Source organism: Dryas octopetala, chromosome 1 (genome assembly GCF_963921425.1).
Source record: "Dryas octopetala chromosome 1, drDryOcto1.1, whole genome shotgun sequence".
Classification (NCBI taxonomy): domain Eukaryota; kingdom Viridiplantae; phylum Streptophyta; class Magnoliopsida; order Rosales; family Rosaceae; genus Dryas; species Dryas octopetala.
The window spans coordinates 10,835,958-10,852,384 of NC_141366.1; the positions used below are offsets into that span (position 1 = coordinate 10,835,958).

General features: G+C 38.0%; 1 protein-coding gene and 4 pseudogenes across 6 annotated transcripts; 4 read left to right on the forward strand and 1 right to left on the reverse strand.

The window, feature by feature from the left end:
- Positions 1-697: 697 nt before the first annotated feature.
- On the reverse strand, positions 698-2,074 carry LOC147297731 (cocaine synthase-like). Its single transcript, XM_086238418.1, has one exon. The coding sequence runs from the start codon at positions 2,072-2,074 to the stop codon at positions 698-700; it is 1,377 nt and encodes a 458-aa protein (XP_086094544.1).
- Positions 2,075-3,334: 1,260 nt separating this feature from the next.
- LOC147297732 (BAHD acyltransferase At5g47980 pseudogene) lies at positions 3,335-4,822 on the forward strand (annotated as a pseudogene).
- Positions 4,823-5,828: 1,006 nt separating this feature from the next.
- On the forward strand, positions 5,829-7,163 carry LOC147297733 (akuammiline synthase 1 pseudogene; annotated as a pseudogene).
- A 1,214-nt stretch (positions 7,164-8,377) lies between these two features.
- LOC147297734 (cocaine synthase pseudogene) lies at positions 8,378-11,899 on the forward strand (annotated as a pseudogene). Of its 5 annotated transcripts, none has more exons than XR_015123512.1 (3): positions 8,378-10,571; positions 10,659-11,007; positions 11,574-11,899. The product of XR_015123512.1 is annotated as a cocaine synthase pseudogene, transcript variant X1 (transcript). The 5 variants fall into 5 exon arrangements; XR_015123516.1 differs by having other exon boundaries at positions 11,620-11,899; XR_015123513.1 differs by having other exon boundaries at positions 10,834-11,007.
- Positions 11,900-13,950: 2,051 nt separating this feature from the next.
- LOC147297735 (BAHD acyltransferase At5g47980 pseudogene) lies at positions 13,951-15,288 on the forward strand (annotated as a pseudogene).
- The last annotated feature ends 1,139 nt before the right edge of the window (positions 15,289-16,427 follow it).

Below are 16,427 nucleotides of genomic sequence, written 5' to 3' on the forward strand. Positions count from 1 at the left end.
GTTTGCTGAATTTGGGTGAGATTTGATAGGGTAAAAGGCATGCCAAATTTGAGAAAACAAATCTGGACCTTTATTGAACAAGTGAAACAATTAGTGGACCAAAACAAAACTTAAAAAAAATTGTGAACCAAAATTGAACTAGGTATAAAATAAGTGGACTAAGTCTGTAATTTTCTCTTTTATTAAATGATACAAGGAGTAATCTTTTTTCTTTTTTTTTTGGTAATATGGCGGGCTAACCCCGAAAAAAACAAAAACTACACAACACAAACCCTGCCCAAACCTAGGAGGTTATTATCTAAAATAGTAAAAATAGAGGGAGGAGGAGTACTGGACAAATGGAAACGTAAAGGAAGACCAACACTCTAACCAACTATCAACTATGTGATCATCAGCAGAAAAATAACGTGGCAAATATTTAATTAAAAAACGAACTTTAGTCAAGAAATAAAAAGCAATAAAGTTTTAATCTAGATATATGAAGTGCGAGGGACAAAAATAACAAAATTCCTATATATTACACATGTACAAAGACAAGATCATACAATAAGCTATGATTTTTCCTTTTTCCTGTGCTGGGCAAGAAAATTAAGGTATCATCAAAAGCCTATCAATTTTATTTAGGAATACACAATAAACAATTTTTTTTATTACCAAGTTCACGCAACAAACAATTAATATATAGCATTTCAGGAGACTATTTGTCAGTACATGACACACTCGGATTCAGAGAAGCATATGCAAGCAGCTCTGTGTTGCTTTCAAATAAGGCCATGCTTTCTTTGCTCATAGTGAACCATGCTTCTATTCCATTGCCATCTCTCTTGTCTATCAAATTAATCACATTCTTCTTGCCCATACTAGCAAAGCTAACCCAAGTTGGTTTTCCCCATCCGAAATCGATTTCATAGAAAGGAAACTTACACCAACTTGTGCAGCTATAATTGTCTGTCTCATCATTTCTCATAAGCTTCGTATAGTCCTTCATCTCTTGCCATGCCTCATTAGAATCAAATACTACTTTTGTAGCATAATTTTCTTTCACTCCTTCAATCCCTTTCCTGAATTTAGCAACCAAGTCTTTCAGATCATCATCTATCACACTACAGTCTTCATGATGATCAACCTTTGTTGTTAAAAAAGCCACAACATTCCCAACCAAGTTTTTTGGCAATGGCGGCACAACTTTGTCACGCAAGTTCACGGAGTGACAGAACACAGAAGATGGCTTTAGAGAGGCTTCCATTGCGCATTTCCAAATGAGGGCCGAAACTGCTTCTACCCGCGAAGGTTTGGGCACGGCTGAACAGGCTGCTTTAGATTGGAGAGCCGCAATCTTTGAGGCATCAAACACATACCGCCTCGCTGTGCACTTTTGTGTAACGAATTTCATGGTTGGTAGCTGTGAGGAGTACTTGGAGAAATCTATTGGTGGAAAACGAGATGAAGCACCAAATTCAGGAAGCCTTAGCTGATCAATATCTTTGGAGTAGTGAAGGGTTATTTGGGCCCAACAATTCATGAACGTGCATAGGGTGGAGGCATCAACAACCTTATGTGAAATGTTCAACCCAATTGCCATTCCACCACACTCAAACATGTTGGCTTGTACAAGCACCAGTGGACTCGTGCCTGCTGCGTCTCTAGACTTGACTTCAATTGGAAGGAAACGTTTCAACATTTTGGCATCTGGGTGTTCCAAAATCTCTGATAAGGAACAATTGACTTGTGCTTGGACAAATTCGGCTCCATCATCGTTGCATTCGATCATGACATTATTACCTTTAATTGATCTTCCTGCCAAAGGGTAGAAGTGAGTGAGAGTTTTGGCTAATGAGTCTATTAGATGCTGACATCTAAATTTGTTGGCCATGGCATGGTGGGTAGCTTGAGCAATGAACTTACTAGAAGTAGTAGGATTGGGATAGAAGAGGAGGAGTGGGATGTAAGCTTCAGCAGCAATGATCTGATCGAAAATAGAGAGCTTAAAACTTCTAAGGTGATGAGGAGTTTTGGACGATGGTTTGATTGTTTGCCTCTCAATGATTTCAACCTTCATCATTTCTGTGGCCATCTTTAGGTACTCTAATCTCTAACTATATACGTCTAGAGATTATGTACACAATAGTTGTGAATTGTCCTATTTATACCAACATAATTGTACATGCATATGGAATATAACATACGTACGTACACGTACATTAGGTTTGAAATTATCCAATGAAATACTTTACTAGTGTTCACCAATTAAAAAAAGATATACGTTTCTAGTGCAAACCCCCCTGCCTGTTTGACCACAGTTGCCACCCCCTAATTTCATGTTTTTTTTATTAGTCCAGCCCCTAGTCAAAGTCTGACCACAGTATTTCTTAAGGATGATCCACCAAAGTCATTTAATCGAAATCGTTGTTTTGCAGTTCTCTTTGACGACTGCCTTGGCTGCTGGCAGTGAGTTAGAGATATCTAGCGGTGGAAAAAGCGATGCAGCACCAAATTCTAGAAGCGAAGGGCTGTTGTGGCCCAACAATATATTGACGAATGTGCCGACTGTGGATGCATCAGCAACCTTATGTGAATTGCTAGCTTGACCCAATTGCCATTCCACCGCACTAAAAAATGTCCCATAAAAGTTTTTTCGTTGCAATGACCATGGGGCTGCATTTTTTGAAACCTGGGTAAAAGGCGGAGCCATAAAATTGTCTTCGCGATGACTAATCTCTTTAAGACATTTTATCAAACAGTTTTTGCCCCACCCTTTAAAAAAAGTATAAATAGAATATCTCAAAGAAAACACCTCAACTCCCAACTACTAATCTGGAAATAAATAATTGTTTGAAGTGAACTATATATGATTATGATATTTCTGGATATATTTGATTGATGATTTTTACTGTAAATAAATTTGAAGTAGCTGTCATGACAAGGGAGAGATGAGAGTGTGGGAAAGAAGTTGAGAGAAAAAAAAATATTATAGCGTCTGGAATGGACACATGCATAATGTTCATAACTTCATAATTGCTGGTAATATTATTTATGGGAGTAAATGAATGTGCTAATGGTGTGACTTTTCTTCTTCTTATTTTATTACCATTTGATCGGACAAGTTGGAGTTATATGTGGCTTTTCTAATTTGAAGTGTGAATGTGAAACAGGCTTTTAGCTCGCACAAATGAAATGGAAGTATGGAACAAAAAGAAAAAGATGCCTTTTGGCATAAAACAAAAAAACCAAACAAACCATCTGCATAGCGAATACATACTAAACAAACAATTCAAGAGAGTTAAGTAATAAAATTATTTGGATGATCCCAATCTAAAAAATGCATAGTGGGTACATACATAATGTATAATTTAGACAATAAGCCAAATAGAATAAACTTCATTGCGCAAGGGGGCTGTCCTTGTGTGGGAACTCTGTTTCTTTATATGCAGGGTCTTTATCATGAAACTCAGTAAGTGTTGAAGCAAGCAAGATCAAGATGGGTTCTGAGATGGGTCCTGAGATCAAAGTTGAAATCATACAAGAGGTTACAATTAGACCATCCTCTCCAACTCCTGATCACCTTAAAATTACCAACCTCTCTGTTTTTGATCAGCTTACTCCTGAAATTTATGTCCCACTTCTTCTCTTCTATCCCAGAAATAGTGAGGTCCTGGATCATCATTCTTTGGTTGCTGACAGATCCAAGCTTCTACAAACATCACTATCTGAAGCCCTCACTCACTTCTATCCTTTAGCAGGAAGTTACCAATATAATGTTTCAATCTGTTGCAATGACCATGGGGCTGCATTTATTGAAGCCAGAGTCAACTGTCCCATATCCAAGATTTTGGACACGCCAGACCTTGGGATGCTAAAGCAATTGCTTCCAACTGATATCCAATCCACACAAGCAGAGGCAGGCCATCTTCTACTTGTCCAGGCCAACTTGTTTGAATGTGGTGGATTGGCAATTGGGGTCAGCATTTCACATAAGATCACTGATGGGTTTACACTCAGCACATTCATCAATAGCTGGGCTTCCATTGCCCTTGCCTCCACTACTACTGATCATCATGAACCACCTCCTATTGCTGCAGATTTTGGTGCTGCAGCATCTCTTTTCCCACCACTAGAATTCCTCAACTCACCCCCAACTACAGCTGTGGAATTTGTTAGAGCAAAGGTTCTAACAAGGAGGTTTGTGTTTGATGCCTCGAAGATTGCTGCTCTCAAGTCCAAAGCTGCCAGTGCCACCGTGCCAAACCCCACACGCGTTGAAGCAGTGTCCGCACTCATTTGGAAATGTGCAATGGAAGCATCAAGATCAAACTTGGGTTCCGTGAGGCCATCTGCGTGGTGTCAACTGGTGGACATGCGGAAAAAACTGGGCCAGCCCTTAGCAGAGAACTTATTGGGAAATCTTGTGGGGTTCTTTGCAGGAAAGACTGATGAAGAAAGTGAAGTAGATGTTCAGAGCTTGGTTGCTAAACTCAGGGAAGGCATTGAGGAATTCAAAGAACATTATGCTAATGGAGTAAGTGGGGGTGATGTATGTGAAATCTTCACGGAATTTGGGAACCTCATGAAAAGGGGTGATATAGACAACTATAATTGCACCAGTTGGTGCAGGTTTTCCTTCTATGGAGCCAATTTTGGATGGGGAAAGCCATCATGGGTGACTGTTCCAAGTCTACAGTTCAAGCATATGATTATATTGATTGATAGTAGAGATGGTGATGGCATAGACGCGTCTTTGACTTTCAAAGAAGAAGACATGGCCATAATTGAAACCAATAAGGAGCTGCTTGCATATGCTTGTCTTAATCCAACTATCATTTAGTACCCAAAAGAACAATGCCTCTTGTGTTTCTTGCTAGATCAAATGTTATGCTGGACCTTTGATGATCTCTCATTGTTTTGATGCTTGTACACTCAGTTTGTACAAATAAATTAAAGTCCGGTACATGCTTTCATTACATTAGTAAAGGGGTGGCAAGGATCAATCTGATGCTCTAGTAGATGCAGGGTATAGTGGCAGATCCTAGCTGTGTATTCCACAAGCAGTGATTTATAATCAAGGAACTGCTAGGATTAAATTTAAAATTAAAATGTTCTTTCTCCATCAGCAAACATATATACCAGCAACTTTTTTTTTTTTTTGGAGAGTAAGAGTTAGAATTTTATCAATGAGGACTCCATCCGTCGCCAAACAGAAAGATGGGTCATCAACATAATTTACCGCCTCTGCAGCATCTATCTCCAATATAACATCATGAAGGCCTAAGCCAGCTGCAAACTGAAGACCAACAATGGTTGCCAATGCCATCCATTCAAATAGACACAAACACAGTGCTCCATAGTCCAATCCAAATTATGAGGCTCCTTGCAGTTGGAGTTAAACTTATTTGAGCCTTTCTCATTATTATTACAATTTGAGGTGTGAACATGAATTAACTATAGCACAATATAAAAGGAATATAAGTATCAAAGATTCCTTTTGGCATAAAACAAAGGTAAACAGATAATTAAGCTAACCAGACCTATTAAAACTTAGAAAGTTAAAATGTCATATTCTTCAAACAATACTACTTAAGCAAGTATTTATGTATGACACTGACCTATTTATTATTTATGTTTGTGGCTCCTGTCATATATGTGTTCATGTTAACTAATGATCATCCTCTTGGGTTCAAATCTTGTGATCAAACCTAATTATTATACACATTTAAAATAATCAAACATAAGTTTGGCTTTTATCTCGCAGAAGTTATCCTTGTGAGTTAAATCCGAGTCTTTAAATGAAGGGTCGTCATTGTAATGCAAGTCAAGCAGGGAGCAAGAGCAAGAGGATGGCTTCTAACATCAGAGTTGAAGTCATTCAGAAGGAAACAATTAGACCATCCTCTCCAACTCCTCACCACCTTAGAAGTTATAACCTCTCTGTTTTTGATCAACTTATCCCTGAACTTTATGTCCCACTACTTCTCTTCTATCCCAGAAATAGCATTAGTGAGGTCAGTGATCACCATTATTTGGTTCCTGAGAGATCCAAGCTTCTAAAAACATCATTATCTGAAGCCCTCACTCACTTCTATCCTTTAGCAGGAAGTTACCAACATAATGTTTCAATTTGTTGCAATGATCATGGGGTTCAATTTATCGAAGCCCGAGTCAACTGTCCCATATCCAAGATTTTGAACAATCCAGATCTTGGGATGCTAAAACAATTCCTTGCAACTGATACAAAATCCACACAAGCAGAGGCAGGCCATCTTCTACTTGTCCAGGCCAACTTGTTTGAATGTGGTGGAATGGCAATTGGGGTCAGCATTTCACATAAGATCACTGATGGGTTTACACTCAACACATTCATCACTAGCTGGGCTTCTATTGCCCTTGCCTCCACAACTACTGATCATCATGTAGTGCTTCCTGCTGCTGAATTTGGGGCTGCAGCTTCTCTTTTCCCACCACAAGAAGTCCTCAACTCATCCCCAACTACCGCAGTGGAATTTGTTAAATCAAAGGTCAGAACAAGGAGATTTGTATTTGATGCCTCGAAGATTGCTGCTCTCAAGTCCAAAGCTGCCAGTGCCACCGTGCCAAACCCCACGAGCATTGAAGTAGTGTCGGCGCTCATTTGGAAATGTGCAATGGAAGCATCGAGATCAAACTTGGGTTCTGTAAGGCCATCCGTGTGGTGTCTATCAGTGAACCTGCGTAAAAGATTGGGGCAGCCCTTGGCAGAAAACTTACTGGGAAATATTGTGGGGTACTTTGCAGCAAAGACTGAAGAAAGTGAAGAAGATGTTCAAAGCTTGGTTGCTAAACTCAGGAAAGGCATTGAGGAACTCAAAGAACATTATGCTAATGGAGTTAGTGGGGAAGATCTATACGAAAGGATCAAGGAGTATGGGAACCTTATGAAAAGGGGTGATATAAACAATTATCAATGTACAAGTTGGTGCAGGTTTTCCTTCTATGAAGCTAATTTTGGATGGGGAAAGCCTTCATGGGTGTGTGCTCCTAGTGCACAGTTCAAGCATATAATTGTATTGATTGATAGTAGAGATGGTGATGGTATAGAAGCATCTTTGACCTTCAAAGAAGAAGACATGGCCATAATTGAAACCAATAAGGAGCTGCTTGTGTATGCTTCTCTGAATCCAACTATCATTTAGTACCTAAAAGAAAAAGGCATCTTGTGTGTGTATGTGTGTGTGTGTGTGTTTTTTTTTTTTTTTTTTTTTTTTTTTTTTTTTCGGTACAAATAAATTGAAGTCTGGTGCTTTCATTACATTAGTCTGGATCAACGAGGACTCACTCCATCCTTCGTGAAACAGAAAGTTGGGTCATTAACATATATTACCGCCCCTGCAGCATCCATCTCCAATATAACATCATGAAGGCCTAAGTCTGCTGCAAATTGAAGACCAGCAATGGCTGCCAATGCCATCAATTCAAATAAACACAAACACAGTGCTCCAATCCAAATAGTGAGGCTCCTTGCAGTTGGAGCTAAACTTATTTGAGCTTTTCTCATTATTATTATTATTATTATTATTACAATTTGAGGTGTGAACATGAATCAACTCTAGCACAGTATGAAAGGAATATAAGTATAAAAGATTCCTTTTGGCATGAAACAATGGTAAACAGATAATCAAGCTAATCAGACCTATTAAAAATTAGAAAAGTAAAATGTCATTTTCTTCAAACAATATATCTACTACTTAAACAAGTATTATGAATGGAGATGACCGGACCTATTTATTATTTAGAGATAATTACATGGTTGGTTTACTTATTATTTCATAATTACCGTGTTGGTTTACGGATTTTTTTAAGTGCCAAATGAGTCCATGAATTACCTGACATTTACCATGCACCTTAGTCCATTCCATCAAAATACCCCAAACGTGCGTTAAGTTTTGTCACGTGGGGGCGCACATGGAGGGGCAAATCAATGATTTCATGTCCCCTCCTCTCCCTTATGCACTTCCATGTGCTCCCTATGTGACCAAACTTGACGTCCATTTGCATATTTTGACGGAATGGATTAAGGTGGTAAACTTCAGTTAATTCACGGACTCATTTGGCACTTACAAAAATTTGTGAACCAACACGGAGATTATGAAATAATAAGTTGACTAAACGTGTAATTATATATCTCTTATTATTTATGTTTTTGGGTCCTGTCATATATGCGTGCATGTTAAGTAATGATGAACCTCTTGGGTCCAAGTCTTGTGAAAATTTGTCAAACCTAATTAGTATACACATTTAAAATAATCAAACAGAAGTTTGGCTTTCATCGCGCAGGAGTTTTCCTTGTGAGTCTTTATATGGAGGGTCGCCTTTGTAATGGATTCAAGCAGGGAGCAAGAGCAAGATGATGGCTTCTGATATCAGAATTGAAGTCATTCAGAAGGAAACAATTAGACCATCCTCTCCAACTCCTCACCACCTTAGAAGTTATAACCTCTCTGTTTTTGATCAACTTATCCCTGAAATTTATGTCCCACTACTTCTCTTCTATCCCAGAAATAGCACTAGTGAGGAAAGCGATCACCATTCATTGGTTGCTGAGAGATCCAAGCTTCTAAAAACATCATTAACTGAAGCCCTCACTCACTTCTATCCCTTAGCAGGAAGTTACCAATATAATGTTTCAATTTGTTGCAATGACCATGGGGTTCAATTTATCGAAGCCCGAGTCAACTGTCCCATATCCAAGATTTTGGACAATCCAGATCTTGGGATGCTAAAACAATTCCTTGCAACTGATAAACAATCCACACAAGCAGAGGCAGGCCATCTTCTACTTGTCCAGGCCAACTTGTTTGAATGTGGTGGAATGGCAATTGGGGTCAGCATTTCACATAAGATCACTGATGGGTTTACACTCAGCACATTCATCACTAGCTGGGCTTCGATTGCCCTTGCTTCCACTACTACTGATCATCATGTAGTGCTTCCTGCGGCAGAATTTGGGACTGCAGCTTCTCTTTTCCCACCACTAGAAGTCCTCAACTCACCCCCAACTACCGCCTTGGAATTTGTGGAATCAAAGGTCAGAACAACGAGATTTGTGTTTGATGCCTCGAAGATTGCTGCTCTCAAGTCCAAAGCTGCCAGTGCCACCGTGCCAAACCCCACACGCGTTGAAGTAGTGTCGGCGCTCATTTGGAAATGTGCAATGGAAGCATCGAGATCAAACTTGGGTTCTGTAAGGCCATCCGTGTGGTGTCAAACAGTGAACCTGCGTAAAAGATTGGGGCAGCCCTTGGTAGAAAACTTACTGGGAAATATTGTGGGGTACTTTGCAGCAAAGACTGAAGAAAGTGAAGAAGATGTTCAAAGCTTGGTTGCTAAACTCAGGAAAGGCATTGAGGAAATCAAAGAACACTATGCTAATGGAGTTAGTGGGGAAGATCTATGTGAAAGCCACAAGGAGTATGGGAACCTTATGGAAAGGGGTGATATAGACAACTATAGATGTACAAGTTGGTGCAGGTTTTCCTTCTATGAAGCTAATTTTGGATGGGGAAAGCCATTATGGGTGGGTGCTCCTAGTGCACCATTCAACCATACATTTTTATTGATTGATAGTAGAGATGGTGTGGGCATAGAAGCGTCTTTGGCCTTCAAAGAAGAAGACATGGCCATAATTGAAACCAATAAGGACCTGCTTGCTTATGCTTCTATGAATCCAACTATCATTTAGTACCAAAAAAACAAAATGTCTCTTGTGTGTGTCAGTGTGTGTGTGTTTTTTCTGTATAATAAAGCCTCCTGTGTTTTTTACTAGATCAATTCTATGCTGGACCTTTGACGACCTCTCTTTGTTCTGATGCTTGTACACTCATTTTATACCATAAATAAAATTAAAGGTCAGGGTGCTTTCATTATATTAGTAAAGGGGTGGCAAGGATCAATATCTGATGCTTTTCGCCGGCTGACCACCCAGGGAAGAGAATCGACGCCGGAAAGCCCGTGACTGCCGCCGCTTCTCTCCTCCATTCCGGCCACCTCCGGCGTCGAATTTACGCGATTTCAGGTGGTTTCTTCTCCTATTTTCATGGGCTTCAAAACCCATATGAAATTATTGGTGGATTGTTAGATTTTGAGGATTTTGATTTTGTGGTTTAAGAACCCATTTCGGGTTCCCTTTGGAATTCGAATTTGGGGGGTGTTCTTGGGTGTTTTTGGACAACTTCCAAGCTAAAATGAGCCACTGAGGTGTTTCTGTTGGTCTTTCTCTGTTTTTTCCAAATTTAAATGCTGGGTTGGACTTGATGTGCCAACAATTGAAGTTCGGTTCGAGCATTTGACTGTGGAGGCAGAGGTTTATATTGGAAGCAGAGCACTGCCTACATATTTTGTTTTAAAAAAATGAATTCTATTTTATGATTAATAATTTTCTCTCCAAATATTTATCTTATCAAACTCCCCCTGGTATAGGGGCTGTTGCATTATGTTGCATTATGTTCTCTAACTTTGTAGACCAACTCTAAGCTTTATTTGATCATGAATTTTATTAATGGAGGGCATCTCTTCTTTCATTTATACAGGCAGAGACTCTTCAGGTAATTTGGCTTTGAATATTCTAAAATTTATGATCACTGTATATGCTCCTCTGTTTTTAATTTCGGCTTTGGATGTTTCTTGAGTAGTGAGGACCAGGCAAGATTTTATACTGCTGAGATTATATCTGCTGTTTCACATCTTCACAAGTGCTGTTTCACATCTTATTCATTCACTTCTGTTGTAGGAACATACATGAAAAACAGATTATCCTTTTTCTTGCTAGGATATCTATCTTTTCTGAAGTTGATACATATGATACAGGTCATGCTAACTGATTTTGGACTAGCAAAGGAAATTGATGAAGCTAGCAGATCAAATTCAATGTGTGGAACCACCGAATACATGCCTCCTGAAATTTTGCTGTCTAAAGGCCATAACAAAGATGCATATTGGTGGAGCATTGGTATACTTTTGTTTGAGATGCTATCTGGGCAGGTAAAAAGATGACTTACCCAAAATAATTTTGTAATTTTAATTTGTGATGGTCCTCTCAGAGAGCATAACTTTTGTATGAAATACCTCTCCTTTTGATCTAATTCTTAACAACTGTGATAATTAGTCCCTGCTAATATAGGAGCCTTTGGCAATGTCATGGCTTGCATGTTGCCATCAGTGACAGCTCAGTAGACGATGATGCATGGGTAACATAAATAGGTGTTAAAAGATTGTAGCTTGGTTAACTGTCAAAAGGAAGTTTGTGATGCTTCTTGGAAAATTGTTAAAATAGGTGACAATGCATGCACTTAACTGAATGGCAACATAGATTTGTGGGAATGGTTACTTCATTATCTTGAAATATTCATGCAAGAAATGGAAAATTACAAAAGCATCTGAGGTAACTTGTGGTGGTATTTCTTTTCCTCCATTTATAAAATCCATGATCAAATAAAGCTTAGAATTGGTCTGCAAAGTCATTCCCACATCTTTTGTTTTAAAAAATGAATTCTATTTTATGACTTACCCATGTTGCATTGTTCTAAATTTTGTGGTGTTGGAAGCAGAATCGAGTAAAAGTAAAAGTGATTACAGAGCGTATTGGTTGGCCAGGAATCACATGATGATTTTGGATTGTTGGTTGGCATAGAGATCATCCAACATTTGTATTCAGGTTTGCATTTTCTAAATATATTAATTGATTGGGATGGGAGTCGCTGCACTCTTTTGATAGCCTAATGATAATGGTGAATATATATGTTTTTATTTGGTGTATCGATTGGCCAGCAATTCTGTGTTGAATACAATAAATGTGTATGCATTACTTTCAATTTAGTGTATGCATGTGTTTTACTGTCAATTTATTTTCAGTTTCTCTCATTGTACTTTTCTATTATTTTTTAGTGTTTGTAAATTGTAATTAGTGGGTTTTGGTTGTTTAATTCTTGATTCCTGACGTAGAGGTAATGTTGCTTTTTTCTTTTATTTATTTATTTATTTTGTCTAAGTCTGCTGCAAATTGAAGACCAGCAATGGCTGCTAATGCCATCAATTCAAATAAACACAAACACAGTGCTCCAATCCAAATAATGAGGCTCCTTGCAGTTGGAGCTAAACTTATTTGAGCTTTTCTCATTATTATTATTATTATTACAATTTGAGGTGTGAACATGAATCAACTCTAGCACAGTATGAAAGGAATATAAGTATAAAAGATTCCTTTTGGCATGAAACAATGGTAAACAGATAATCAAGCTAACCAGACCTATTAAAAATTAGAAATGTAAAATGTCATTTTCTTCAAACAATATATCTACTACTTAAACAAGTATTATGTATGGAGATGACCGGACCTATTTATTATTTAGAGATGATTTTTAGTTTTTTACTGTAAATAAATTTGAAGTAGCTGTCATGACAAGGGAGAGATGAGAGAGAGTGTGGGAAAGAAGTTAAGAGAGAAAAAATTAATATTATAGCGTCTGGACACATGCATAATGTTCATAACTTCATAATTGCTGGTAATATTATTTTATGGGAGTAAATAGATGTGCTAATGGTGTGACTTTTCTTCTTCTTATTTTATTATCATTTGGTCGGACAAGTTGAAGTTATATGTGGCTTTTATAATTTGAAGTGTGAATGTGAAACATGCTTTTAACTCGCACAAATGAAATGGAACAAAACGAAAAAAGATGCCTTTTGGCATAAAATAGAAAAACCAAAAAAACCATCTGCATAGCGAATACATACTAAACAAAACAATTCAAGAGAGTTAAGTAATAAAATTATTTGGATGATCCCAATCTAAAAAATGCATAGTGGGTACAAATTGAAGGCCCAAGTCAGCTGCAAATTGAAGACCAACAATGGTTGCCAATGCCATCCATTCAAATAGACACAAACACAGTGCTCCAATCCAAATTATGAGGCTCCTTGCAGTTGGAGTTAAAACTTATTTGAGCCTTTCTCATTATTATTACAATTTGAGGTGTGAACATGAATTAACTATAGCAAAATATAAAAGGAATATAGGAATCAAAGATTCCTTTTGGCATAAAACAAAGGTACACAGATAATTATGTCAACCAGACCTATTAAAAATTAGAAAATTAAAATGTCATATTCTTCAAACAATACTACTTAAGCAAGTATGTATGTATGACACTGACCTATTTATTATTTATGTTTGTGGGTCCTGTCATATATGTGATCATGTTAAGTAAGACTAAATCTTGTATGGGGCACGCCCCACCGAAGAGTCTCTCTGTTAAGTAATGATCAACCTCTTGGGTTCAAATCTTGTGATCAAACCTAATTAATTATTATACACATTTAAAATAATCAAACAGAAAGTTGACTTTTATATATCTCACAGAAGTTATCCTTGCGAGTTAAATCTGAGTCCACGAATTAGTTGACGTTTACCATGTACCTTAGTCCATTCCGTCAAAATACCCCAAACGGGTGTTAAGTTTTGTCACGTGAGGGGGCACATGGAGGGGCAAATCAGTGATTTCATGCCTCTCCCTTATGAACTTCCATGTGCTTCCTACTTGACCAAACTTGACGTCCGTTTGAGATATTTTGATGGAATGGACTAAGGTGCATGGTAAACGTCAGCTAATTCGTGGACTCATTTGGCACTTAAAAAAATTCGTAAACCAACACGGAAATTATGAAATAATAAGTTGACTAAACGTGTAATTATATATCTCTTATTATTTATGTTTTTGGGTCCGGTCATATATGCGTGCATGTTAAGTAATGATGAACCTCATGGGTCCAAGTCTTGTGAAAATTTGTCAAACCTAATTAGTATACACATTTAAAATAATCAAACAGAAGTTTGGCTTTCATCGCGCAGGAGTTTTCCTTGTGAGTCTTTATATGGAGGGTCGCCTTTGTAATGGAATTCAAGCAGGGAGCAAGAGCAAGAGCAAGAGGATGGCTTCTGACATCAGAGTTGAAGTCATTCAGAAGGAAACAATTAGACCATCCTCTCCAACTCCTCACCACCTTAGAAGTTATAACCTCTCTGTTTTTGATCAACTTTTCCCTGAACTTTATGTCCCACTACTTCTCTTCTATCCCAGAAATAGCACTAGTGAGGTCAGTGATCACCATTCTTTGGTTCCAGAGAGATCCAAGCTTCTAAAAACATCATTATCTGAAGCCCTCACTCACTTCTATCCTTTAGCAGGAAGTTACCAACATAATGTTTCAATCTGTTGCAATGATCATGGGGTTCAATTTATCGAAGCCCGAGTCAACTGTCCCATGTCCAAGATTTTGGACAATCCAGATCTTGGGATGCTAAAGCAATTGCTTCCAACTGATATCCAATCCACACAAGCAGAGGTAGGCCATCTTCTACTTGTCCAGGCCAACTTGTTTGAATGTGGTGGAATGGCAATTGGGGTCAGCATTTCACATAAGATCACTGATGGGTTTACACTCAGCACATTCATCACTAGTTGGGCTTCTATTGCCCTTGCTTCCACTACTACTGATCATCATGTAGTGCTTCCTGCGGCAGAATTTGGGGCTGCAGCTTCTCTTTTCCCACCACTAGAAGTCCTCAAATCACTCCCAACTACCTCCTTGGAATTTGTTGAATCAAAGGTCAGAACAAGGAGATTTGTGTTTGATGCCTCGAAGATTGCTGCTCTCAAGTCCAAAGCTGCCAGTGCCACCGTGCCAAACCCCACACGCGTTGAAGTAGTGTCGGCGCTCATTTGGAAATGTGCAATGGAAGCATCAAGATCAAACTTGGGTTCTGTAAGGCCATCCGTGTGGTGGCAAACAGTGAACCTGCGTAAAAGATTGGGGCAGCCCTTGGCCGAAAACTTATTGGGAAATTTTGTGGGATTCTTTGCAGCAAAGGCTGACCAAGAAAGTGAAGTACATGTCCAGAGCTTGGTTGCTAAACTCAGGAAAGGCATTGAGGAAATCAAAGAACACTATGCTAATGGAGTTAGTGGGGAAGATCTATGTGAAAGCTTCCAGGAGTATGGGAACCATATGGAAAGGGGTGATATAGACAACTATAGATGTACAAGTTGGTGCAGGTTTTCCTTCTATGGAGCTAATTTTGGATGGGGAAAGCCATTATGGGTGTGTTTTCCTAATGCACCATTCAACCATTCATTTTTATTGATTGATAGTAGGGATGGTGTGGGCATAGAAGCGTCTTTGGTCTTCAAAGAAGGAGACATGGCCATAATTGAAACCAATAAGGACCTGCTTGCTTATGCTTCTATGAATCCAACTATCATTTAGTACCAAAAAAACAAAATGTCTCTTGTGTGTGTCAGTGTGTGTGTTTTTTCTGTATAGCCTCCTGTGTTTTTTACTAGATCAATTCTATGCTGGACCTTTGACGACCTCTCTTTGTTCTGATGCTTGTACACTCATTTTATACCATAAATAAAATTAAAAGTCAGGGTGCTTTCATTATATTAGTAAAGGGGTGGCAAGGATCAATATCTGATGCTGTACGTAGGAGATACTGGGTAGTGACTAGTGGCAGATCCTAGCAATATATTCCACAAGCAGAGATGCATGTGTAATTAAGGAACTGCTAGTATTAAATGTGTTTGAGCCTTAAATTAAAATTAAAATGTGGTTTCCCCATTTGCAACAATCCAAATTAGACCATCTGATCCTCTCCAGCTCCTCACCACCTTACAACTTCCAACCTAGCTCTCTGTTTTTGCGCATGCGTGGAAAGGCACTAGAAGTCTAGAACTACAAGACACGACCTTCAAGAAGGGCAAAGAGGAAGAGGATGGACACCACCTACTGTTGATTGTTTGACCTTGCTTGCCTTCTTACAATTGTGTTAATTAGACTTTTTCATCAAATTTTCATCTTATCTTTACTAATATTATCATATTATCCTAAAATTAATTGTGAGATTTAAATTATATAAATATAATAAAAATGCATCAGCAAATAAAATAGAAAATACAATCAAATAAGAAAAAAAAAATGAGGAAATTACAAATTTGGTCAAATAATTTTATACATAGTTCAATTTTGGTCCATGATTTTTTTTAAGTTTTGTTTTGGTCCATTAATTGTTTTACTCGTTCAATAAAGGTCTAGATTTGTTTTCTTAAATTTGTCTCGCCTTTTACCTTATCAAATCTCAGCCAAATTCAGCAAACATATACTTGTTTTAAAGCTATGCATCTCCTCTTTACAACTATATAAAGATCATTCAAATCGGAGTTTTAAAACTCAAGATAATTGTCTCAAAAGTAGGGTACCTGAAACTACCAATTTTTCATAGAAAATTTTCAGATTTTTCATCACACTCAACCAAACTTCAATTCTCTTTAATTCTAATACTTCAAATTGGTTTCTATGACTAAGAAATGATAAAATATAACTTATACTTCAATTATAATTGAAGA